The sequence below is a fragment of the Numenius arquata genome, chromosome 16 (assembly GCF_964106895.1).
Source record: "Numenius arquata chromosome 16, bNumArq3.hap1.1, whole genome shotgun sequence".
NCBI lineage: Eukaryota > Metazoa > Chordata > Aves > Charadriiformes > Scolopacidae > Numenius > Numenius arquata.
Window position 1 is genome coordinate 11,740,366 of NC_133591.1, and position 23,807 is coordinate 11,764,172.

General features: G+C 43.9%; 2 protein-coding genes across 3 annotated transcripts in view; both read right to left on the minus strand.

The window, feature by feature from the left end:
- Window positions 1-8,342, minus strand: part of LIMK2 (LIM domain kinase 2) — a 29,816-nt gene extending 21,474 nt beyond the window's left edge. Inside the window, exons 1-2 of the mRNA XM_074159518.1 lie at window positions 8,327-8,342; window positions 6,015-6,114 (exon numbers count right to left, since the gene is read on the minus strand). Coding sequence (XP_074015619.1) covers window positions 6,015-6,114; window positions 8,327-8,342 — 116 coding nt within the window. The remainder of the gene's footprint in view (window positions 1-6,014; window positions 6,115-8,326) is intronic.
- A 547-nt stretch (window positions 8,343-8,889) lies between these two features.
- On the minus strand, window positions 8,890-23,801 carry RNF185 (ring finger protein 185). Of its 2 annotated transcripts, XM_074159633.1 has the most exons (7): window positions 23,728-23,801; window positions 17,931-18,162; window positions 16,265-16,283; window positions 15,512-15,624; window positions 14,914-14,968; window positions 12,806-12,923; window positions 8,890-11,449 (listed from the first exon to the last, which is right to left on the minus strand). In XM_074159633.1, the coding sequence occupies exons 2-7, from the start codon at window positions 18,110-18,112 to the stop codon at window positions 11,352-11,354; spliced, it is 585 nt and encodes a 194-aa protein (XP_074015734.1). In that variant the 5' UTR covers window positions 18,113-18,162; window positions 23,728-23,801; the 3' UTR covers window positions 8,890-11,351. The 2 variants fall into 2 exon arrangements, with proteins under 2 accessions (XP_074015734.1, XP_074015735.1); XM_074159634.1 differs by lacking the exons at window positions 14,914-14,968; window positions 15,512-15,624; window positions 23,728-23,801 and having other exon boundaries at window positions 11,352-11,449; window positions 17,931-18,112.
- Window positions 23,802-23,807: the final 6 nt, after the last annotated feature.

Genomic DNA, 23,807 nt, shown 5'->3' on the forward strand with positions numbered 1-23,807 from the left:
ATACTTCAGTAGAATCCCAACACCTCATTCTGTTTCCAAGGCACTTACACATAACACGTGCTTTGCTGCTGTTGAAAGACAGAGTCAGCTCCTGACATCAGCTCCTGAAACTAATACCGTTCTGATATGCACATACCTCTGAGCAAAAGCTCCCGCTCACAGCTCTTGAGGAAATTAAAACGAACAGTGAAGCGAAGCTCATCTCCATTACAGCATCTTACTTCTAAGCAGCAGCAGAACTTCAGACCAACGCAGCAACGCTTTCTCGGTACTTACCATCACTAAGCACTACGTTCGGATGGAGGCAGAATTTCCCCCTCCACCACACCTGCCTGATGGCTGCAGACCTCCTGAGTATGTGTAGGCTGAGAAGCAAAACAAAGACATTCAAGCTATCGGAACTTCATAGTTGGAACTTCAGAAGCAGTGACTTCTAATCTGTAAACGCAGCACAGATGGCAATAAGACCAGCACTTACACCTCTGCCTCTTAACTCGGTTGTAACTTGCTGCTTTTGTCCGTGCAGATTGTGAACCTCCTCAGGGAAGGATCCTGCCTCACTCATGTGGAAAGCCTACCACATACTGGGCTGTGTGAGTAATTCTAATTACCTTGATATAATAACGCTCTGATAACAATGCCCTAAAGGACAAGCTGCATAAATCACAAGTCAACTAAAAAAAAGTTCTGACTGGAATGCTTAACTCCTCCTTGAATAGAAAGGGTCATCATCGATCGATGTCCTGCAGCTGATAGATTCCCCTGAGGAATGTGGCCACTTCCACCTGCAAAGTGCTTCATTGTTCCCTTGGATTTTTAAACTCCTGAACAGGCATGGTGATCCCTGCACAAACAGGCACTTAGCAACTATTTCTCCGTAAATCTGATACCGAGCTGGTGAATTTCAATGCTGATGGAGCCATTCCCAGGAGCCTGCAGGATTACTGGAGAAGAGCTCTCACCATTAGCCTTCTGTAACTGCTAGAAACTGGAGAGGATGGGCAAGAAGAGCAGATTCTTGTCTCCCTGCTTCTACTATAACGCACCTACCTTCTGTTACTACTGATCTTTCCCCTGCTGTGTGTACAGACCTGGGTGTTCACAGCTGAAAAGCTAAAGGAAGATTCTAACCATCAAACACCCCCACATTTCAAATTCATCTTACTAGGCACCTTTGCTTACATCTTTATTTGTCAACGTTTGTACATTTCGGCTTTGCATCCTGTCCCTGTATTTCTGTTCGTCCTGTTGTCTGTAGGGAGGAAGCAGCGTTTGGAAAATGAAGGCCTGTGCCAAACAGTTTGAACCAACAGAAGCGGTCCAAAGTCGAGAAAACACAGCCCGTGAGTAAAAAGTAGATCCAGGGCTTCTTCAGTCTATGAGAGACTGATGGGAGACGATTGCCGCTTTCCAACAGGAAAAGGTTACTTGAATAACAGAAGGGGGAAAAAAGCCTGTTTTCCACGTCCACTGTAAACCTGAGTAGGAGAAATTGATTTAAATTGCAACCAGGGGGATTTCTGAAGATAGCAGACAGAAGCTTCTAACACTAAGGATAATTAAGTGCTAGTAGGCATAGTCTGGGAGGCAGAAAAGCCTACAGTGATGGGAGATTATTAGGTGACCAGATTTTTGATCACTCCTAAGCCCTAGAAATTACTTGCTTGAAACGTAAGAAGTTTAGTAGCTACCCTAACAACCACAGAAAACAGATTTAGAAAATACCCTCAGAAGTCATCTAGTTTACCCTGCAACCCCCAAAGCAGGTTTAATTATAAACATCCTTAATACAAGTTTGCTTGGCTTGCCTTCCCCCAAATGAAAAAGAATCAAAGCGATTCACTAAGTTTTGCTGAGCAAAAAATATTTCTACAGCACACAAAATATGCCGTTCAGTACAGAAAAACCACGTCTTTGTAAGACAATCAAATCAGTGGAGTTGGCAAATTAATAGTGGTTCTCTTTCTGTCAAGTAGCCTGGAGCTCCGGGCACCCCCTGGACGCAGGGATGGCTGATCCAGCCCTGTTTTCCAACCACGGACAATTGTCACACTGCAGAGAGCCTACAACGGGCGGGCGACGTGGATTCTGGGAAGAATCTACTTTTAACCTTGTTCCACTTCAGAGAAACAGTCAGAAGGAGAATTTGTTTCAAATTCACTTCAGAATACCAACAGGCGACAGAGCCAGGAGTTCTGCACCCTGCCAAAACTCTTTCATTTTTTCAAATTATTCCTTCAGAGAACACAGCCTTCCGCAGTCACACCGCTCCTCCCGGCATAGTTCCCAGCTCCAGTAAAGGTTAACAGAAACTGAAATGGAGTAACGTGTTCAAAAAGAATGCAAGCACCTGAACAATCTGTCAGGTGAACAGATTTAATTCTATTTAATAAGGCAATTTTTATTGTGATTTAAACAAATATTTTTTATTACACTTGTAAAAAATATCCAGAGTAAACACCTTCTTAACGATTTCAAGACAGTAATTAATTTTAGCCAATATCTTTTACTGGAAGTAAATTTACTGCTTACAATTACTTAAATATAATAATGTAATCCCTGAATCAGTATAAAAAGATTTAACACATATTTAGTCAGATATCAGAACCTTACACTTTTTAGTCATACAGTGGTTTATAGTATTAACTTAGCATCAAATTATTTCATAATATAATTAAATATATATAGAGAGAAAGCCATGAGAATTTTTTCCTGAGGTCAAGCTGCATTGCATACCCATAAAAATCTGGTGTATTAAGCAAAAAGGAAGTATTTGCCCAAAATGAATGAATAGTTTCTGGTCACCATAATCTCCAGTGCTTTAGACCTACTAATTAAAAATTTTGGATTAGTACAAAATTTCTTTGCTTTACTTTCCTCTTCCAGAAAAAGGAAGGTCAGCTTTTGTGCCCTTCAAACTCCTGATGATTTTCCAGCTCTTAATTAACTGGTTTTGGTATAAACTAAATAGTATCTTTTTAAATCCATAACTGTAAAATCATCAGTAATTCATCACCTTCAGTAACTTTCATTAAAGATACACTGTGAACAGTTTTTCTCTGATGTGGTGGGTTTGGCTTTTGTTTGAGATTTCTGCAGCAAGCCTGTGCTGCTTGGCTACTTACAGTAGATTTATTTGATAGACCATAGTAACTTACATCCTCTGTTCTTTCATAGTTAGGAAGGAACTGAACCTCAGCTGCCTTCCTTCCTAAGTTCTTAAGCACCCCACTACAGTAGGAATTCCTACCACCATTTCCAATAATTTTCTTCGTACGGATCCAATTTTCCACCTGGATGTATTCAACAGTCTTGATCTGAATTCACGGTTTTCAAATAATCCAAACTGAATTTTTAACAAATACTGGATCCTTAAGATTAAAACATGCAGCTAAATCTGGGTCTTCTCATCCCATCCTACCCCAAATATGCAATGCCTCTTTCTGTAGAGGGAACTGTTTTTAATTCCATTTGTCTTTATGTGTGGAAAAAAATCCAAACAAAACCAAAGACAAAATACCACCAACAGGCACCAAAATACCAGGTATCAACACTTTATTCACAGTTATAATTCAAGGCAGTATTGTCTATTTTGCAATATGGAAAAAAAGTTGGACTGAAAGCAATAAGAACAGGATGCTCTGGGTCAAAAAAAGCTCTTCCCATAATTCCCACAGGTTAAAGTGATCCAGACCCAGGAAAAAGATACTCTGCCACTTCTCTCTTTCCCTTTCTTGGCGCAGTGTTTGAAGTTCTGTGCAATGTGAGTTCCAGCTCCAGTGGAACTGTGTGTCGGTGAAAAGCAATGACCTTTGAAAGCGTATGCTACCTCAACAGAATTCAGAGGCACAAAAGTACATTCAGAGTTAATTCTCAACAGACATTGTGACAGAAACATCTAAGAAACTTCCTCAGCCAGATCCAACCCGTCGGATTCAAGCCTAAGGACCAGCTGGCCAAAGAACTGTTTAAAATATCCAAGATACACGAATAGGGATTTGCTTGTCCCTCCAGCTACATCAGAGAAAACACAGGTTTCGGAGACAAAGCTCCTGTACATGCAGTTTGAGGAAGGAGGGAAGTGACAAAAAACTTAAATCCTCAGAGACACGCATGTACGTCAGCTCCTGCCAGTGCCAAGCATGATCAGCAGCGCGGCCTGACCAAGAATAAACAGAGCTAACGAGCCTGGAGCAGCGCCAACCAGCATTAGAGAAATTATGTGCCAGGCCAGGGAGTCAGCTAATCCACAGGAAGACTGTAAAAAACACTCCACAAGAGCTGCCGGAACTCACAGCTACCAGCTGCCAAAGGTTCCTAACCCTCAGAGGCTTTTTAAAGTTTGGCTTTGGGATGTTGAGCACAAGACTGCCGCTCGGCATGGCTCAGGGATAACAGAATAAAAAGGGGGAACGGAGCGCAAACTGGAAATTTGTTTTCATGTACAGTCCTACCCTGGAACTAGGAAAAAAGGGAAGGGCAGCTTCCTTTACTGCAGGTTCCAATTGTTCATTCAGCATGGCAGCGCGGCTGGTGCTGGAGCCAAACGCACGGAGCAGGAGAGAAGCGCAACACCAAATGTGGAAAGTTACAGCACGGCTCAGGAGAAAAGCTGGCATCTTCACTTGTATAAAACAAAAAAACCACCACCCCACCAAACAACCATTTTACAAGATAAACTACAATACCAAATTCTCTGCGAAGTGTCATAAGGGCAGGATTTGCCTCCAGCTCAGCTGTTCTCCACCTCAACAGCCACAAGAGCGAGAAGCACCAAGACGTTTGCAAATCAAGACTCACAACAGAAATACATTCAAAGGCAAGAAAGACAGAGATACTAGCACACACAGCTTTGAATTTAGCTACTGGCAGAATCTAGGGAAGCTCAACAACAGGATACTCGTTCTTTAGGGAGAAGAGAAAACCAGGATTAGGAGAAGCTGACTCAACACAGCTAAACATGAATACTCCAACCAACAGAAACCCAAAAGACAATATAAAGCTGTAACTGTGATTATCAACAAGTCATTCTAACTAACAGCATTTTCCAAGTCAACAGAGCTAGCACTGCTTTGGCAGCATGATATGCTGTTTTTTTAAAAAATACACCAATAACCATAATCCTCACTTCAACAAAGCTGGGGTATTTTATTGGGTTTTTTTTGTTCTTTAAACCAGGACACTAGATGCCGATCTCGGCACAGCAAACATTCCTCCAAAGCCACACTTTGGCTTCCTTTTCCCCCATTTGCTTTGACAGTGTCCAAAACATTAGCCTCTCCAGATTCAAGCCAACAGCCGCTCCAACACAGAAGCCAGCCAGAGCTGCAGGTACTCAACCCCTCTCAAATCTACAGCCCCCTTCAGAAATGTGATTCTGGAGCGTGAAAACCGAACCCAGTATTCATGAAATGCTGAGGAGAGGCATGACTCCTACTGCCAGGAAGAAAAGCACATCAGCGATCCCTTTCCGTCCTTGCCGATGGCAACAATATCCGACAGATTTCATAAGTTTGTATGTCTTAATAGTCTGAACAGGAGAGGAAGTAAAAGGCAAGATCTCCCTCCCCCGTGTCAGCAGTTGTCCCCAACACCCTGGTATCTCCCTTGTACCTACCACACATGGAAAAAGTGACAGGCTACCCGAATTGCCCTGGCACTACTCTGGAATGCGGCTGAAGACAAATATGCAACTCATGGCTGCTGCCACCACCAGTAAATCAGAGCTTTCATTTGCACATTATCTGTGTTCCCGCACGCGTTTGCGTCAGCGTGGCAACGCTTTGCCAGGCAGCGTCAGACCGCTGTCAGGACTCAATCAGCTCCAGGGCCCTACTGCAGGCACTGGTGTACGGCCGCAAACCACAGCACGCCATCGCTCTGCAAGAGGCCCTGGGAGAGGTCAGGCACAGAGATGACAGCACCAACCCCCTGCTAATACTGGTACTTATCCACCAGGTTCGGAGTCAGTCAAATACCACAAGGAGAGTTTAACGGGCTAAAGTTTCACCTACCGGAAACAGGAAATATGCCAAGCTTCACTGACGGTCTTGTAGAGGCGCTGACCGGCAGCAATGCTGTCCCCGCATCCGAGACATTTCCACACTTCTTCACCTGCATGCAGGAACAAAGTGACACACAGAGACCATTTCACGTCAGAACAAATTGCATCAGATTGCTGCATCCCAGATAAAGAACTATCCTTAAATTATATAACCGATGGGAAAGCCTTCACACATAGAAAGTTAAGCCAGTCCCAGGCAGCCTCTAACCCCAGAGAGTGCAGTTCCCAAATCAAACTCTGACAACTTATATATTCTTTTTTTTTTTTCCCCTCCAGACATAGCATCACCATCCGCTCCTTCACATTCTGCAGACGAAATCAACGTGACTTTTCACAGAAAACAGCTCAGTTACAGCTCTGCCGGTCCTCGGAGCAGAGATTTCAGGAAGGCAGATTGCTCTAGCGTAACAATTCCCACAGAGAACCGTGCTAGGCCAGGAAGCCAGGCTGCTATTTCCCCCATGCCACTGACTCAGCACAGAACGTTTGCACTCATTTGTGTAATTAACTGGATTTCCCAGAACTGAAAGAAAGGAAAGGCAAACTTCATTCAGTAGAGAACAACTTGACTACCAGGAAGGAATTACACGCTTGAATGAATATTCCTGTAGAGCCAAGGCCAGACTAACGTCAGGCTTAGGAAGACGTGTTCATGCTACTGGCCTATTGCCCTTTCAGAAAATATTTATCATAGTTATAATATAACAATTTCTGCTAGAACTGTCACAGAGCCACAGAGTTACTTAAGATGCCCCAGAAGCCCTAGTTATTCAGACGCATGCAAGCTAGGAAAAACAGTATGAAAACTTGGGCACAAAAAGCACCTGGCACATGGATAAATGCTACCCAGAACCCAAACACCTATGTGGGCACATTAAAGCAAGAGTCGAGGATCTGGAGGAGCACAGGATGGCACAAGGAACATGTCACATAGCTGGGCAGATCTCAAACCTGCTTTTTCCTGCTGCCAGAAGTTTACTTGCAGTAAGGTTGCACAAGGAAAGAAATGTGCTTAGAGAAGGAAAACCACTAACCACGGACCTCCACCTTCCAAAGAACATTGAAACACAGTAGTTGCTCAGACAAGGTGGTACCAAGGTAAAGTTCCTTGAAGTTACACAAAACAGAAGTCATCAGCCTTCTATGCACTCCTACCCCACCGTGCAGGTCAATGAAAATGTTTAACAATAACCAAGGTGAAGATCTCCTTGTACGTTTTACACAAATAGCTCTTTTGGAAAAATAACTCGTTGCCCAACCCACAAGCAAGCACCACCCTCGGAGCAGATGGGCAGCACCCATGAGGGTCTCCATGCAGACAGGATTCATCCAAACGGGACATTTGGTGTCAGTCGCTGCTTCAGTTCCCCGCTGCGCATCAGTTCCGCAGCCGGGAGCGTCTCCGTGCCCTCCCGCTGCCCGGAACACCCAGAGCCGCACCTGACCTCAGCTCTGCACCACGGAGCAGGGGGGTAGGAGAAAACCTGGAGAAAAGCTTCCGCTACCCATCTTCTTCTATAAAGCAAATTGTTTTTCAGCACAGCAACCAGGCTTGGAAATGAAAGGCAAGGGCCACAGCGTGCCCGGGGAGCCGAGACTCTCCTCGGAGGGAGCCGAGCTTCTGGAACCGCCGACACCGCAGGCCAAAGCGGCCCGGGAACCTGCTCCTCCATCTCCCGCTCGGAGCCAGCAGCTCGGGCCGCAAACGGGACCGCAGAGAGCGGATCCCGCTTAAAGGAATTTAAGGACCGACGACCGCGCCACAGGCACCGCTCCCCAGGCTCCCGCAGCGCCTCACCCGCCGGCGGCGGGGCTACATGGCTTTCACCGTGCCCAGAGCGGCTGACTCGCTCCCCGACGGAAACGAACATCCCGACGTTCGACCGAAACCGCCGAGGCGTCCCGGAGAAGCGACGGAAATGGAGAAACCAGAGCAGGAAACAGCGCGAAGGCAAAGCCAGCGGACACGGCCAAGGCAGCGGGTCTGGCGGGCCCCCCAGGGCGGCAGGAATGTTACGGAGGCGGCCAGCGAGGAACGGCAGCAGCGGCCGCCTCAACGGGGACAGGGCGAGGGCGACCGGCCGGCCGCAGCGGACAACCGCCTCACCGGATCCGGTGTCCGGCTGCCCTCGGGGCGAGAAGGCGCGACCCTCGGCAGCCACCCCCACGCCCCGCCGGGACCCGGCCCGGCTGTCCCCGGGGACACGGGGTAACGTTTCACCGCGGCCCGGCCCGCCCCGCCCCGGCCCGGCCGCCCCTCACCTGGCGGCCCCTCCATCCTCGCGCCGCCGCCCCGGGGCTCGCCCGCGCCTGACGTCAGTCGCTACGGCACGCGCGGTAGGTCACTCCGCACCTGGCCCAGAGAGCGCGCAGCGCGCGCCCCCCCGGTCCCCGCCCCTCTTCCCCTCTGGCGGCTATCGCAGCGCAGCACCACGCCCCACCCCGCGGGCAGCTTATCGCCCCGCCCTTTTCCTCGCCGCGGGCCAATCGGCACTCCGCCCCCCTCACGGCCTTAGACCAATCCCCGCGCTGTTCTGCGGTGAGTATCCCGCCCCTTCCGCGACGCGGACCAATGATAGTGCGGCCGCGCTCCCCCAGTCCCTCCCACCACGTGCCGTGGCGGGCAGGAGCTCCCGCCGCTGCGCCCGGCCCGGCCCCACCGGCAGCCGCCCCCTGAGGGAGAAGCGAGCCCCTGCCCCTCCCGCTTCCTGAGGCACGGACCGGCAACGGGCTCCTCCGCTCCTCATCCTCGAGGTAGGGCTCGGGCAGGCGCCTCGCCTCACCTCAGTCCGTCCGCGATGCACAAAGGAATGGCGGCGCTCTCCGGGTCAATGTAAAACCATTTTTTAATTCTAAATCACTTTCACAACAGTGAAAATTAGTGAACAGTAATGGTAATGCACTAAACAAGCCGTTATGGGCTGTGTGCAGTCCGAGTACAAGGAGGGGAAGTGGTACGATACAAAAAGCACACCAAGAAAAAGGTAGGAACGAAAGCGTTAACACTTTTAGACTATTTCATTCTTGGATTGCCAGGAAACAAGGACTCTGTCACGTTTCTGCAGCCACCGTCTAAATCCATTATGTCTCTCACCGATAGATGAAAAAAAAAAACCCGAAGCCATTAAAATTCTGTATTTTAAAACAATTGTTAGTTAAATCAGTTTCAATACCTCTTGAACCTATTACAGTCACTTTTCTGTCCTCTTTATCGGAAAAAGGCTTTAAAGGGATACCCTGCCCCTCCCTGGATAACCTCTGCTCTCAGCATCGAGTTTTTCAATACGAAAAGGAGAAAAAGGAAAACCATCCCTTTCACTATCACATGAACTTTCCCTTTTCATCAGCAGGTGGTGCTGCCTGCTCACGAAAGGAACTCAAAGCTGCGACATTGTACTACAGCCAACTGCTTGTAAGAACCCAATAAACAGCCTTTCTCCTAGAAAGGGTCCTGGTTACCAAATCATGCACTTGAGAAGAACCATATGCAGAAGAAGTTGAGCTTCTCGAAGGTGCCACACGACAAAAGTTGAAGCACCACTTCAACTATTTTTAGCTGCGCAATATATTCTGCCAGATTATCGAGTCAGGTATAAATGTGACTAGATATGACAAAACACTGCAGAAGCTTTGCAACATTCTACTTGCCACATGGAATTTTGGAGGTAGGCAAGTTAAAGTCATCCTCTGTCTTGATACTAAAAGTGAAGAGTTTATAATTACATAAATAAGCTTCTACAACAACTAAGGTCCTGCCCAGGAACCTCATCCATACCCTAGCTATTGAAACAAAGTGTCTATGAGTTGATTTCTTTTGTCAGTTGTGTGTCTATTGCCAGGGAAGTCACAATATTCATCTTGAAGGAAATCATTATGACTATCAACAATCTGAATCAAAATAATCTAAAAACAATAAGAGAAAGAAAAACTGAATTGCCTAGTCAGAGAAATATGAAAACTGTTCAGTCTTGCTAGGGACTCTCTCATATCTGCTGTTCTGAAGGAATCTACACAAATACATCAGGAGTACTCTTTAAAGCTGTACACCCAACAGGATCCCAGAACGGCTACAGAGTGCTCACCTTCTGAACTATTTTCCCCTCAGCACATTAATGGTTGTGGTCTCCTCCAGCACTTCAAATTAATATCTTTGGTAGATACTGCAGAGACGCTGGCACTAGAGCCACTCTGCTGTGGCACGGAATAGCTGTATGCACCTGCAGAGAGAAGCTCTTCCAAATGTTCCCTACTGTGGTATGTGCTAGCAAAGGCAGGATCTCGTTTTTCCTCCTGTATAGTTTTACAGTATGACAAGTTTAACCTCAAAACTCACGTAAAGATGCCTTTTGTTCCTCTCCCCAAACCAGCTGACCTCCGATCTGTAATAGGATTTTATTTGGAGTACATGATCTTGCGTAGAAAGTCTCAAAGCCTTGGGAAGAATAAACGTAGCTACAGTGACAGGGCTGAGGGGATTATCCATGAGTGCAGCCACGGGCTGCCACGCAGAACCAAGGAAGACAACACTGTTTTGTCAGTGAGGAACTGGGCTGGGTGAGGCAGACAGTTGCACTGTTCAGCAACCCCACCCAGCTCCACAAGGAGAGAATCTTCCAGTGTCTGGCTCCAGCAAATTCAGGTTTTAAAAAAATTGCAGCATAAATTTGTATCCCTTCTTCTAACAGCCATTAGAACCGCTTCCGGAGGGGTTTTCCATCACGCCGGGAAATAACAGCAAGAAGAGAAAACGGTCTCCAAACCTGGTTCCGTTTGCATCACATGCTGCGCCCAAAGAGTCTCAGCAGCGCTGCAGATGATTTCCTGAAGAAGGTTGGATGTTGATGTGAAGATATTAAATAACATCCGCAGCTCTGGCAGATCCATCGCAGTTGCCAAGCACGAGATACTGATCACACTGCAGAAGTTTCCTTACCTGCCCAGTCTACCTTGGGGCAACGGTCTTTCACATAAACCTGGTGTCACTGCTTGGCACAGGAACTCAAAGCAGCACTCCTTTCAGGAGCAGAGCTCAAAGCTAGGCCCGTGGTTTGTGGCAAGAACCCACTGTACAGATAGCTGAGCTGAAACAGGGTTTTCAACCAATGTTTAATTTCCAACTCTGGTGCAAAATACGAGACTCCTCGTTGTGCTGTGGTAGCACCAATTCCTGAAGCCCATAGTTAGCTACGGAACCAGACACCAAGAGGTTTAAAATGGGATGGGGATGCAGTTTGTAACTGTTTCGGTGGCCTTGCTGGCCATGAATATGCAGAATAATGGAGAAGATTTATGCAATCAACAGCCAGAACATTATCACCAGAGCCACAAACAGGAAGAGGCGGGATAGGAACTGCTCATCCACGTATTGAGGAGTCCCTGGAACAGCTGGAAAACAGGAAGTAAAAAAAAAAATACAGTTCAGCTCCTTCCTCTTCTCCAGAATTGTGTATATTCTGAACATAGTACGTTCATAAATTGAAAGATATGCAAGGAATCTGCTTGGTGAGAAACTTGCTATTTCCTACCCTCAGACTGGCCAGCCATACTGGAAGATCAGAAGGAAGACAACCACAGCTCCCTGAAGCAGGACTCGTGGTAAACTTGCTCATGACTAATGGCAGCAGGCAGCTCCCAGTGCTGGAGCACACGTGGGTCTTCTGGGAGTGCTTCTGGGGACGGTGCTGAGCCAAGTTCACTGCTTGGTTCACTGCTGACTGAGCTAAGTTCACTGTTTCCACCCTATGGAACTTCACCACCTCTACCTGAGCGCTCCTCCCCATCGAGGTGAAACACCTCTGAATAAGGAAATGGTAAAACGGTCAAAGCTGCATGTGTAGCCTTGACCAAGAGAACTAATGAAAAGCACACGAGCTCTAAAGCTCAAGTCGTGCCCTTCTGGAACTGCTGTACTGAACCCACAGATGAAAAGCAGATAAAGGAGTCGGTTAAATTATGGCTGTTACAACAGTGTATATTTACATACTCCTGAGCTCAGTCACACCTCCACACAAATTTTCAGTGGACACTGAAGTATAGTTAATAGGCAAGTTAATTTGACCCAAGGACAGCACAGGTCCCTGGCAACACAGGCGTGACAAAAAGAATGTGTTTCTGTTTCTCATAATTCCTATGCCATATGACACGGTGAAGAAGACTTGCCAAGCACAACCTATCACTAAGGAAGTTCAGAAAATCCTGGGCAGTAGGTTTTCTTCTTCAAAACAGGTAGACTCTGTCTACAGTGCAGATGGGGAGGAGTTTTTCTGGGAATTACTTAACTTTTAGAGAGCAAGGCCACTACTTGGAGTAACCCAACTGGTTTTTCTTAATTAAGAACAGTGAAATCATTTCACCAGGAAGTTACTTCTTGTGGAATACTTTGTCTCATTTTTCAGAGGCAGTCCACTGGAGTACCAGAGGAGACATTTGAATTAAAGGGGAGAAGTCTCCAGTGCCATTGTCCCTCTCCAGTTGAACTGTCCTCTCAGGAGGGCCTTCAGCAAATCATATGGAAGTGATAAACTTGCTTCTTATATTAGCACTCATACAAAACATGTAAGCCAGAGGCTATGTTCTCTACTGGGTGTTTTCCCTCATTTTGTGTTCCTGTTTACAACACTGATTTACTTTACTGCTCAGAAAGTTTTGTGATTTAGCAGGCCATTTGTTTAAAAGTTATAAGGGAGTTCGTAAAACATCTGTTTGTGACAGGACTCCCAGAGAAGATGGGATGCACGGTACCTGGAGGAGGTCGCCCATCGTTTATGTTGAATGCTGTTGCAAATATACCAAAGGGAAACGCCCCAATTCCAAATGACATTTGGAAGCCACCATCGCCAAACCCAAAGCCCTGGAATCCCTGCAAAAACAAAAGCAACAGAAGAGAAAAAAGGTACCAATCATTTAAAGCTTATTTCAGAATATTTTATAAGAATGCAGATATCCCCTCTCACTGGCTTTTCTAAGGCTGAAGGAGTATCATGCTGCCTGGCGACTTTCAGTCTGCCACACTATTGTTCAGTACCTCCTTAGTTCTCCTGGTTTTAAAATATTTCACACAGTAGCAAATTTGTCAGAGCAACCCAAAAGTTTGAGAAAATGAAAACTAGGAACAACAGTTCTTGCTTGAAGGCTACAAATTAACAAAAGCTTTTCTGTAATGTTTCTCAGCTTAAAATAGTATATATCTGACAATATACTAAAATCAACGTTACCAATTCTATATATAATGTCTTAACAATGTATTAGTAATTTTGTATTAATAGCTATTAGCTATATAGCTATAAGAAAGGCATTGTAAAAAAATAATCTGCATTGATTTTCATGATACATGTGCATTATTTAAACATTCAGTAAAGTGATAAATTGCCAGTGGGATGCATAGAGCAGTACAGAGAAGAATAGTAAAAAAAAAAAATTTACCAGGGGGACTCTAATTAAGGTGGCAGATAAAGTCATCTGGGGCAGGAATGCAAGACACAAGGAAAGGAGAAAATAAGGAAGAGTTACAATGCAACAACATAGACTCCTATGGGATCCAGACTAAAATACCACAAGTCAAAAGATAAATCTTCTGAATCAAGATGAATCCTACTGTATAAAAGCAGTGTACTATTTGAGAACCAACTGTATATGAATCTAAGTAGTTGCATCATGTTTAAAAAGTGTGGAGAGCTCACAGTTGCCATGTTCTGCAATCCACTAAACTGTCCTCTCGTCTCAGAATTAAAACAGCAAAACCAATTCTGAAAAACCCTCTGGTCTGTCACCTCCAAACAGCGGGAGGACAAAGATGATTTCACTCATATAATAAGAGCCACACATTTCTGGGTTGATCCTTGATTTAAGGAGTTAATCTTTTGACTATGACTCTTCCCAATCATTTTGCTATTAACTACCAGGAACAGCAAGGCACTTTGTATGGCATAGGTCCTGCACACGTAGGAGACAGGAGAGCAGCATCACTACTGCCATGTCTTCATACCAGATTCCTCTGACCTACGCCAGCACCAGCTAAAAGGTTCAAACGAGGTATAGCAGTTGATTTAATAAGGTGGCAACTCCCTAATGAGAGAGAACTGAGCTCCAATACATTCAATACAGAAATGTTCCTTAATCACACCCAGTAGAATTGTTTGCTTGAAGCATGAGGTACAGAAACGCTCTCCAAGGACCCTAGGCTGAGTTACACAGAAACATTCAACTGTTTCATCAGGTCATGCTCACTGCTGTTGTACTAAAGAACACTGTTGTCAGTCCTACTGGCTACCCCCACGTCTGTTCAACCTATGCCAGCTGCTGGTTACACTCACTCTATGTAGTCTCCTCAACAAAACCCAGATCTCTCTTCAAATTAACATGTATCCAGCAGATATCTACATTCTTTTGCTTGTAATGCCACAGTACAGTAACGTCCCATAGAAATGCTAGAAGCATGTGTCAGTGCCAAAAAAGTTTGTTCACACATGGATTAGATATTTCCATTACATTTATAGTTTGACGGAAATATACTTCCACAAAGAATTTTCAAAGCAAAGTGTTTCTTCTGTTTATGTATGGAGAATGATCGAGTATGAAGAACATTTCCAGTGATGCCACACTGGGCAGTTTTCATGAAACACAATTCAAGTTAGCCCATTCTTTGGGATGCTAAAAAGTATTACAGGAAAGGAGTTTTCTGCCACACCACAGCTGTCAATTATTCACGAACAACTTACTGGGGATGAGCAAGAAACGTAAGCTATAGGATCCTCACACAAGATCTTGTGCACACGTTATGTCCTCCAGAATGAATAAATATCACCACCAATAAAAACAGCTTATCTGCTTGAGCTTGTTTTTTCACTTACCCCTCTGTTCTCTGGTTCAGGTCTCTGTCCTTGGGGTCGTGGCGGAGTTTTCTCTCTGCAGGAGGTTGTGACATTAGCTCAAGTGCAAGGATACACGACAATAGTATCTGCAGTAGCCTGGCTAATCAGACAGAACAGACCCAGAGCAGGCTCTCACAGGGCCATGCTGCAGCAGAGCTGGAGGCAGCGTGTGAGCGAGCAGACCGCCCAGTTTAGGAACCTTCCGCATCACACCACTGAGTTAAGATACTGCACTTCTGAATAACAAAATCCCATTGCAAAGCCTAGAAACTGAGGACATTAACATTTTATATAAGCTTCTCCGGTCAGATAACATTCATTGCAACCTGCCACTTGTAACTGGTAATTGGCACCCCATTCAAATTAAAATAAATTGCCAGTTGAACAAGAAATAAGGCATGCAAACACAGGCCCTGAAAAAGCCAGAAGCATTTGGCAGAATTATCAGTTCTATCTGTCTTTTGACAAAGTATTTCAGATTGTGAATCCTGCACTTTGATAGTTTCATCTTAAGATCTTAAACTTGAAGTTTCATCTTTAGTTTTCATACAAAAATAGTTGTATTTAGGTTTCTTACCTGGGGTCCTGTTGCCCAGTGCTGCCTCTTCCATACAGAGGAATAACTTTATCTCGACTGATTCCTGCTTTGCATACAGGACACACTTGTCTGTTTGGCCTTGTCTCTAGCCACTAAAAGAAAGGAAATTACAAGAAAACTAGTAAAAGATCATGGAAAAAACAACACACAAATCTCATTTGCAGCCAGGCAGAGAGACTTCAGCAATTTCTCAGAAAGCCATAGAGCAAAACATTTTGGTAAGTGCCAAGTATTGTCCAAAGCAGAGCTGGCATTTTGGCTATTGTTCTGGTATGATGCACTTACTGGTGCGTACACATTCAGAACTGCACTGGAGTAAAAGATGGAGAAATAAACAGTACCAGCAGTCCTGCATAGGCCAAGGACTAGTGCAGACACCCTCCTTTCATCTGTCTTTTCTATAATGGTACCACAAGGTAAACATTACGTATGCAAAGTGAAGTACACTCAGCACTTAAGCCTGCAAACTAAACCCCTGTGAACTGCCTACAGTAACTCTCCTACCAAAACTGGGAACGCTCAAAAGCGGGAAGCAAGTGGAACAGAATCTAAGTTTTCTTTTTGCTGAAAGAGCAGATTGCAGGGTGTTGCGCATGAAGTTGCGTTAGCAGGTTTCGATTGCCCAGGAGAGGAAGAAATGCATTTGAAAAGAGGGGGATACTCCAGAGAATCAAGACCTTTATTGAGTAACAGGAGCTGATGAAAGACAAAGTAAAACGAAACCTGTCTTACCTGGTGTAAACAAGGCCAACTGTGAGCATTCCCAGGACAATTTGTTCACAGAGGAGAAAAAAAAGGGAAAATAGAATTAGTTGCTGACAACTTGATCCGAGTATGTATAAAGTGTACCATGGATAGCACAGCTTGGAGACAAGAGAATCCTGGAATCCAGCTGAGCTGGTTCCATAACCTCCCATTAAAATAATTTTTGAAAGCACAGCCCAAGACCGATCTCCACTGGTCTTTTCAGGTTACACAATCTTATTAAGTTGCTAACGCAATTCTCCGCATATCACCTTTGATCCCTGGATCCTCATCCATACCAAAGGCCCATACAGAGGCTTAATTAATCTCAGTGTTTACTATACAGATTTTCTCTTCTGATACCATCAAAAGATATCCCTGAGCTAAGATGTAAACGAGGAAGATGTTAGTAATTAGACTTCAGGATCTTAAAAGAAGTCGTGCAAGGGACATTTAGCTAAAACATTGGGCCACACTCACAGAATCATGGAGTAATTCAAGCTGGACAGTACCTCAACTGGTCTCGAGTCCAACCTGATGCTCAGAGCAGGGTCAGCTACTGAGATCAGGCCCAGTTGCTCAGGGCAGAGAAATTCTCATTATGCAGAACTACTCTTAAGATGAAATTAATATGGCAACTTAAAAACGGTCGAAGACAAACAAGCTAGCTAGGAGATAAAACTGCTAAGCAGCCATCTGCTTCAAACTGGTCTTGACAACACTATTCAGGCAAGATAGGCGCTATTTTTTAAGGTTCTATTCTTCCAAATCCTTTTGTGTGATAATTTAATCTAGTTTTACCTAGACATGCCATCACCAAGTGATTTTCCATCCTCCTAGGATTTTCCATTTATTCTCCTAGGATAAAACCCTGGATTTTCAGATGTTACACAAATTTACGCAGAAAATAAATGCTCTATTAAAAAAGCATAATTTAGCCTAGTGTGTAAAATAAAACAAAAAACCCACAACATTTGGCCATGTCAATCCTTAATAACTTCTTAACATTCAAGAAAGAGTATATTTTAGACCAAGTTACCCAAATAAGCAATGCTGCGTGCTTATTATATTTGTGTGATACGTTCCCAAGTCAGATGAAAGAACTGAAAAGTTAGTATTACAACTGCAATACCAGAGGAAAAGAGAAAGAGCCCATGTATAAAAGCTTGTTATCTAATTATTAATTTTTATGGTTTCAGAGGAAAAAAGAACAAGCTTGTAGGAAGTATGAAAACAACAATCTGGCCTCCAGAACCTAGTTTCAAATGCAGGTTTAGGTAGGCAGAGGTTAGAAAGGAATTTAGGTCTGAACAAGATAGCTGTGCTAGACCAGGCAGCACAAATAAAATAACACACATAACCAAGCAGTATCAACGAACACCGAACACTATGTGGGGCTGCTCATTTGTTTGCTTTTACAAAATAATCGAGAAGTACAGGAAGTTTAAGACACAAGAAACCTGCTCCCCGGAACATAAGCAAAGAAAAAACAGCTAAGGAGCAAAACCAAATTGCTCCTAAAACAAAACCATGGTCCTTACTCATTTTCTATAGGACATTTTATTTGACATCTAGAATGATAAAAAAAATCCTTTTATGTGATCAAGAGAGATATAGGGTCTTCTGGTTTATCTGTGAAGGCTTGAGTACATACCAGAAGAGATGTCCACACAAGCTGATCACTGCATCCTTGGCAGTGTCTAAACAGATGTTACATTCAAAAGTGTTGTCCTGATTAGCATTATCCCCAGCACCGTTACTGCTACTGCTGCCACTGGTCCCTCCCGTACTGGAGCTCTTTGTTGATGCAGAAGTTGTGGGTCCTTTGCTTGCCATCCTCAAGAACTACCCAGACACACGGTCAAGAGAAATTTCCTGTTGGAATCCTGGCAGTGAGAAAGGAGAAAAAAAGTAAACAAACAACTTCTTGGCATTATAACATTGCATTCTTGTCCTGTTCCAAACTGGTAGTGATTTATCTAAGAAGCACTTGAATCCTATTGTTGATGGTTTTAGTTTAACATAGCCAAGAGGGATCTTTTTTTAGAAACTAAGCTACTTTAAAGTCCTGAAGTATGACCTGGCTGATATGTGACCTGTATTTTAAAGTTACTGATAAGCAACTGACATGCACAGCCAAAAGAAAACCACCATGTTTTCTCATAAATGCCATTTGCTATGAGAAGAACACGCTCACCCAGTCATACATGCTCTTCCAAAAATTCAGTGCAAGTTATAGCTGCGAGTGCAGCCTGAAATAGGATTTAATCATGAAGCAATTCATGGTTTGGACAGACTGACCTAGTGCATAGTTTTTAAGTTCAGTGTTCGTTAGTTTGGAATATTAACGATAAAAATGGCAAGCAAAGGTGGCTTAGTACTTGATTTGTCTCATCAGCAGTACATTGCTGCTATCTCAGCAGTGTGTTGATGTGACTATCAAACATTTCTAGTACTTTTAAACTATCAAAAATTTTAGTACTTCTGCATTAATAGTACATTAGAAATTTTATTTTAATGTGCTTTAATTTTACTTACATGATTTTACCTCCCATTAACATAACCATATTTAGCAAAGAGCCCCATTAATTTTATTTCAGTAGCAACAACCTTTACAGTCTAATTCCTTGATATGCAAATTCCACAGCACCTAAACCTTTGAGACTCGGGACAAGGTATTTACATTTCCAGAAAACAAACACTTTTACCAGTGCAAGATTTTTAATCCAAGAACTAAGAGAGTTTCAGCAGTTACAGAAATTAATTCACCAAAACAAAAATGTTTAAAATATTCCACTGTGCTTTTCATGAAACTGTGTTGCTGCTGCAAGGATATGAGTACTTGAGTAAGGTTGTGAGAAAGAAACAGGTGACTATCTGAACTTTTTGCAAGTGTACAAACTGCCAAGCATTTTAAAAAGGGCAACCTAAATTTTTCAGAAGCTAATTTTTTTGCAAACTTACCCCACAAGCATTAAAGTCTTTCCTTAGCGCTCCCTCTTTGTAGCAGTACTGAAGAACAGGTGCAGAGCAGCTAAAGAAAACCCTCAGTATCTCTAGCTGTTATTGTCAGCAGCTTTTTTCATACAACACAATCCCACTGCAGGGTCAAGAAAGCATCATACTCAAGCCTCACGAAGGTATTGCAATGGAGAGACCCAATTGCAGCAAGTGAAATATATTTTTGCAGAGCTTTTTCACTCAGTTACATCATTTTGCACAGTGTCCCAGAAGGGCAGCTTTGTATTCGCAGATGCTGTACTTTAACATACATTGCTTTCAGCGCTGCTGACTCGTAGCATTTCACACCATGGTTTCATTTACACTCAGCAGCCACACACTTCATTGTACAAAATTAAAATTCATGTTAGTTCAAGGCAGATGGAAACGCTGCCAGCCCACAAGCTATACGCTAAAGGCCCTTGGATTTTTCACACATCCTTACTACCAGAAACTTCAGCCCATCTTGCTCGGTAGTTTAAAGCTTTAAAACTTACCAACTCGGACCGATATGTTTGGGATTTTTGGGACCGATTTGCTGGGAATTATCAACATCAAGAAAACCTCCTTAAAACCAAGGAGTTCAACACATTGTAAAAAACACTAGCATCATCTTATGGAATTGGCACAAGAAATGTCTGGCTCTTATATCTTGGCATATAACACAAAGAAAACATGTAAAAGAGGCAAATCAATGAATTTCTGTGTCCCTAAAAGGAATGTGGAAAAAAGGGTCCTTTTTTCCAAATTACATTGCATATATTTAACACCAGAAATCTGGAGACTCATCAAAAAGATAAAATCTGTATCTTCACAAATACTCACTTAAAAAACTCTTAGCTTTTAGCAACTATGAAAAAAAAAAATCATGAAGTTATGAAGGATCATAGAGGAATCCATAGCAATATCAGTAATGGAATGGAATAGATGGCTGAGACAGAAGAAAGATCAAAATCATATAATCCAACAGGCACTGAATCTAGTCTGCTAGGAGAGTAGATTCCTTAGTCTGTACTGGGATCTTCTCCTAATTATTTCTCCATAGGCTGGTTGGGCCTGATGACCTATTAGGATCTAACCAATTTAAAATATCAAAAACATATCAAAACACAACAATAAAATAATCAATCTTATCCTGAAAAGCCTTCTCAAACATTTGTTCTTGTCCCTGGAATACTGTTTAACGTAACTAGGTCTCTAACAAGTGCTGCTGGGGTCTGTTCACCTGCACGTACACAAAGCAGCAGGCATGAAACAGCATCCAGTGACTAAACTTACACATGATAATCATATATTGTGTCACTTGCGAGCGCAGTCTGTGAATCCTAAAGTAGAACTTCAACTGCAAATTCAATTTGTTCCGAGTGTAGAACAAGCTCAAAATTGTTGAGCCGTCACTTGAACTGCTTAAACTCTGCGACAAAACTCTTTAGGGGTAAAAAAAAAAACAAACCCAAACCAACAAACCACAAGCAAACGAGAGACTGAAAAAAGAACCACCACCAACACAACAGGCCAAACCAACCCCATTTTCATTTTGATTTAGAGTTCAGCAAGAAGGCTGTGAGTACACTGGGATAGGATATAACATGACTTTTAGGGTTTAGGTAAACAGAAGTTAGAGATGCCAGTCCAGGTTTGCTAAACCCTTGTCCCTTAGATCAGGTCTCCAAATCAACCCTAGACATGAGATGTGAGGCACACGAAACAAGTGAAAGGGTATAAAAATCAGCTGTGATCTAACTGCAAGCATTCAAAGATTTTATCTTTTTTCTTTCTTGCTTCTTTGCTTTCTAGATATTTACAGGAACACAGTATCTTTGTTACTTAAAAGCCATCTAAGTTAGCTGTTCGTTTCCTTTAATTCATGACCCCTGTGATATCCCAACAGGTCGTTCTGAAAATGACTGAATTGCTGACATTTGCTTCATCCAAGAATCAAGAACAACAGATGAATGGTCGAGAAACAAGGAACCCATTTTCAAGCGGTCTTCCTAAACAAAAAAAGTCTAGTGGAGTGTGAAGAAGACATGAAAGTGAAGATGGATGTTTAGGGATCCAGCACAAATCCCACTGAATTTCCTAAAGGAGAAGCACGGCTGAAAGAGCTGGTGGAACTGGCCCTCTGAGAAGCAGATGGCACACTGGGACCTGAAAGCTTCATGACAACTGAGAGCGCAGGATGTCCCTGAAAGAAGTAAGTGCAGGAAACTGATAAGGTCTATGTGCTGTGAATAAATACTGTGTATAAATCGCACTAACAGGCAGTAAGAAATTTCACTCAGATGCTTTAAAAACTAAATCTATAAATCTAATGGGAGAAACTGCACACCAGGAAAATGCAAGCCCAATGGCTACTGTAAAAGATGACGTTTCTGAACTCAGCAAATGAAAAATGACAGCACTTGCCAAAATACACTGACCCAACTCTAAAAATACAAGAGAAGCACTTTAAAACAGACTGGCAGAGTTTGTACCGTAAGTTAAAGCGTACAAAAAAACCCCCACAAACATTTGAAATACCGCAGACGAACAATAATTTAACCAGAGAAAGACAGAATATAAATTTGAGGCTAACGTCATCTGTATGAAACAGCTGGAGAACACATGTTCACAGCATTACAACATTAGGATGTTTGAAGTATTTACTTTTTAATCTTCTTTCATGAGCAGTAAGAAAAGTTTCTGGTGAGGATCTAGGGCTCCGGCTAGTTTATTAATAAACCCCAAAGTTATTCCTCTTTGCGATATCTAAAACATAATAGTGAAATAAAAGGAAGTGCACTGTTGAAGATACAATTGCACTAGAAAGACACTTTTCCATATATCTTTCCTAATTAATCTTATTTTATCTGGGATTACTGAAACTGACACAATTCAAATCTAGTTTGTTTCAGAAACAAAGCTCTGATTTAGTTTCTGAACTTCTTGCTGTTTGAATTGAAAGGAAAACTTGTCAGGTTATTTTTCTTATCACTACTTATAAACTAATGTTATTTTTCTTATCATTACTTATAAACTAATGTTTATAAACATTAGAAATTCTATCTAAAAATATTACTCAGAGTTTATATAAATACGGCCACTCAGAAGTTTAACAGAAATCTGATTCTTAACCTATTAACCATTGCCTGGACCTCAAGTAAAACTATCAGGAAGCCCTAGTTGATAATTGTTGACAGCACCTAGAAGAAAGTACATTTACTTCTTGACAGTCATTTTTAGATGTTCTTAGCAAATACGTGACTGAAGTCCTACTGGTAATCATTAAATGCACATTTACCTCTCACTACCTTTTTACTCTTTTCTGTCCCCCAAAGACGTAACACTTTAACACCTTAGAAACATTTTCCGAGTTCATCTTTTCACTTCCTGTAACCTGGACAGGATCCTGTACCTGCTTTTTTAGCATTACCACAAACGAAGTGGTCCCGACATACAGGTCCGGGCGATCGCTCAGCCTTGCGAAACCAGCCCTTCGCCTGACAGGCCAACGTGCCCTTGCTTGGCCTCATTTCATTAATTGGGATTCTGCAACGTACGTCTGCGCTACAGCTGCTGCTTCCAGGAGAAGGGCCCTGTGAAAGGCTGTTTTGGCAACTCTAAGGATTCCATATACCTCACGAATACAAGACATCCTTACAAACTATCAAACAAAGCAAGTGATCACAGGAATTCTTTGTTTTAACCGTTCCATAGAAGTATAATATAGGCTCCAAGAAAATGCAGCACAAATCTCCAGACAAAGATTTTATCCTCTTACCTCATAAAGTTCAAAGGGGGAAAAAAAAAAAAAAAAAAAAAAGAAAAGAAAAAGCAAACCGATATAACCAGTTGGGTAATACCGCCTGAGCATTTTCCTGGTCTGGAGTGTTATGTAAAACACTAAATACCCTTTAAGTGGGCTACCCAGGTTAGCAACGAAACGTAAAAATAAAGTAGAATAGTTATGATGTGGTTTAAGAAACAATAAGCAATTCCCAACAGAAAAAAATAACAACAATGGCACGTACCACAAGCTAACGCGTTGGGACCGTACCCGGAGCCAGACACCTACCGAGAAGAACCGGGGGCCTCTCCCCGCAGCGGAGGGAGGGGGCCGGGCAGCACCCGCCCGCCCAGCCCGGGGATTTCGGGGGAAAACCCTCGCAGGCGGCGGCGAGCTCCGGCAGCGCGGGCGGCACACACCGGGCCCGCCGGGGGACCGGGGCGGCGGGACCGGGATCACAACCAGGGCTGGCCGAGACCGGGCCTCCCGCGGCGCCCCCGCCCCGCTCCGGCCGCCCCCGCCCCGCTCGCTGCCAACGGGCTCCGGCGGCTCGGGCCTTCCAGCGGCCCCCGGGCACGGCTCGGCCGCGGCCCGCTCCCTTCCCGCCTCAAAGCCGCCGCCCGGCCTCGGCCTTCCCCCCCGACCCTCCGCCACCAGCCGGGATCCGCTGGGCTCGGCTCACCGGCGGGTCTCGCCGCTCCCCGCAGCCGCCCCGAGCCGCTCCCCCGCCGGCGGCCGCCGTCACCTGATCGCCCGGAAGCC

Coding starts and splice junctions, on each gene's coding strand:
- RNF185 (XM_074159633.1), bottom strand. CDS start 18,112: ATGGCAAGCAAAGGACCCACAACTTCTGCATCAACAAAGAGCTCCAGT. Junction 12,924..14,913: donor CTGAACCAGAGAACAGAGGG/GTAAGTGAAAAA, acceptor TTGTTTTTGCAG/GGATTCCAGGGCTTTGGGTT. Junction 11,450..12,805: donor CGATGGGCGACCTCCTCCAG/GTACCGTGCATC, acceptor CCTGTTTTCCAG/CTGTTCCAGGGACTCCTCAA.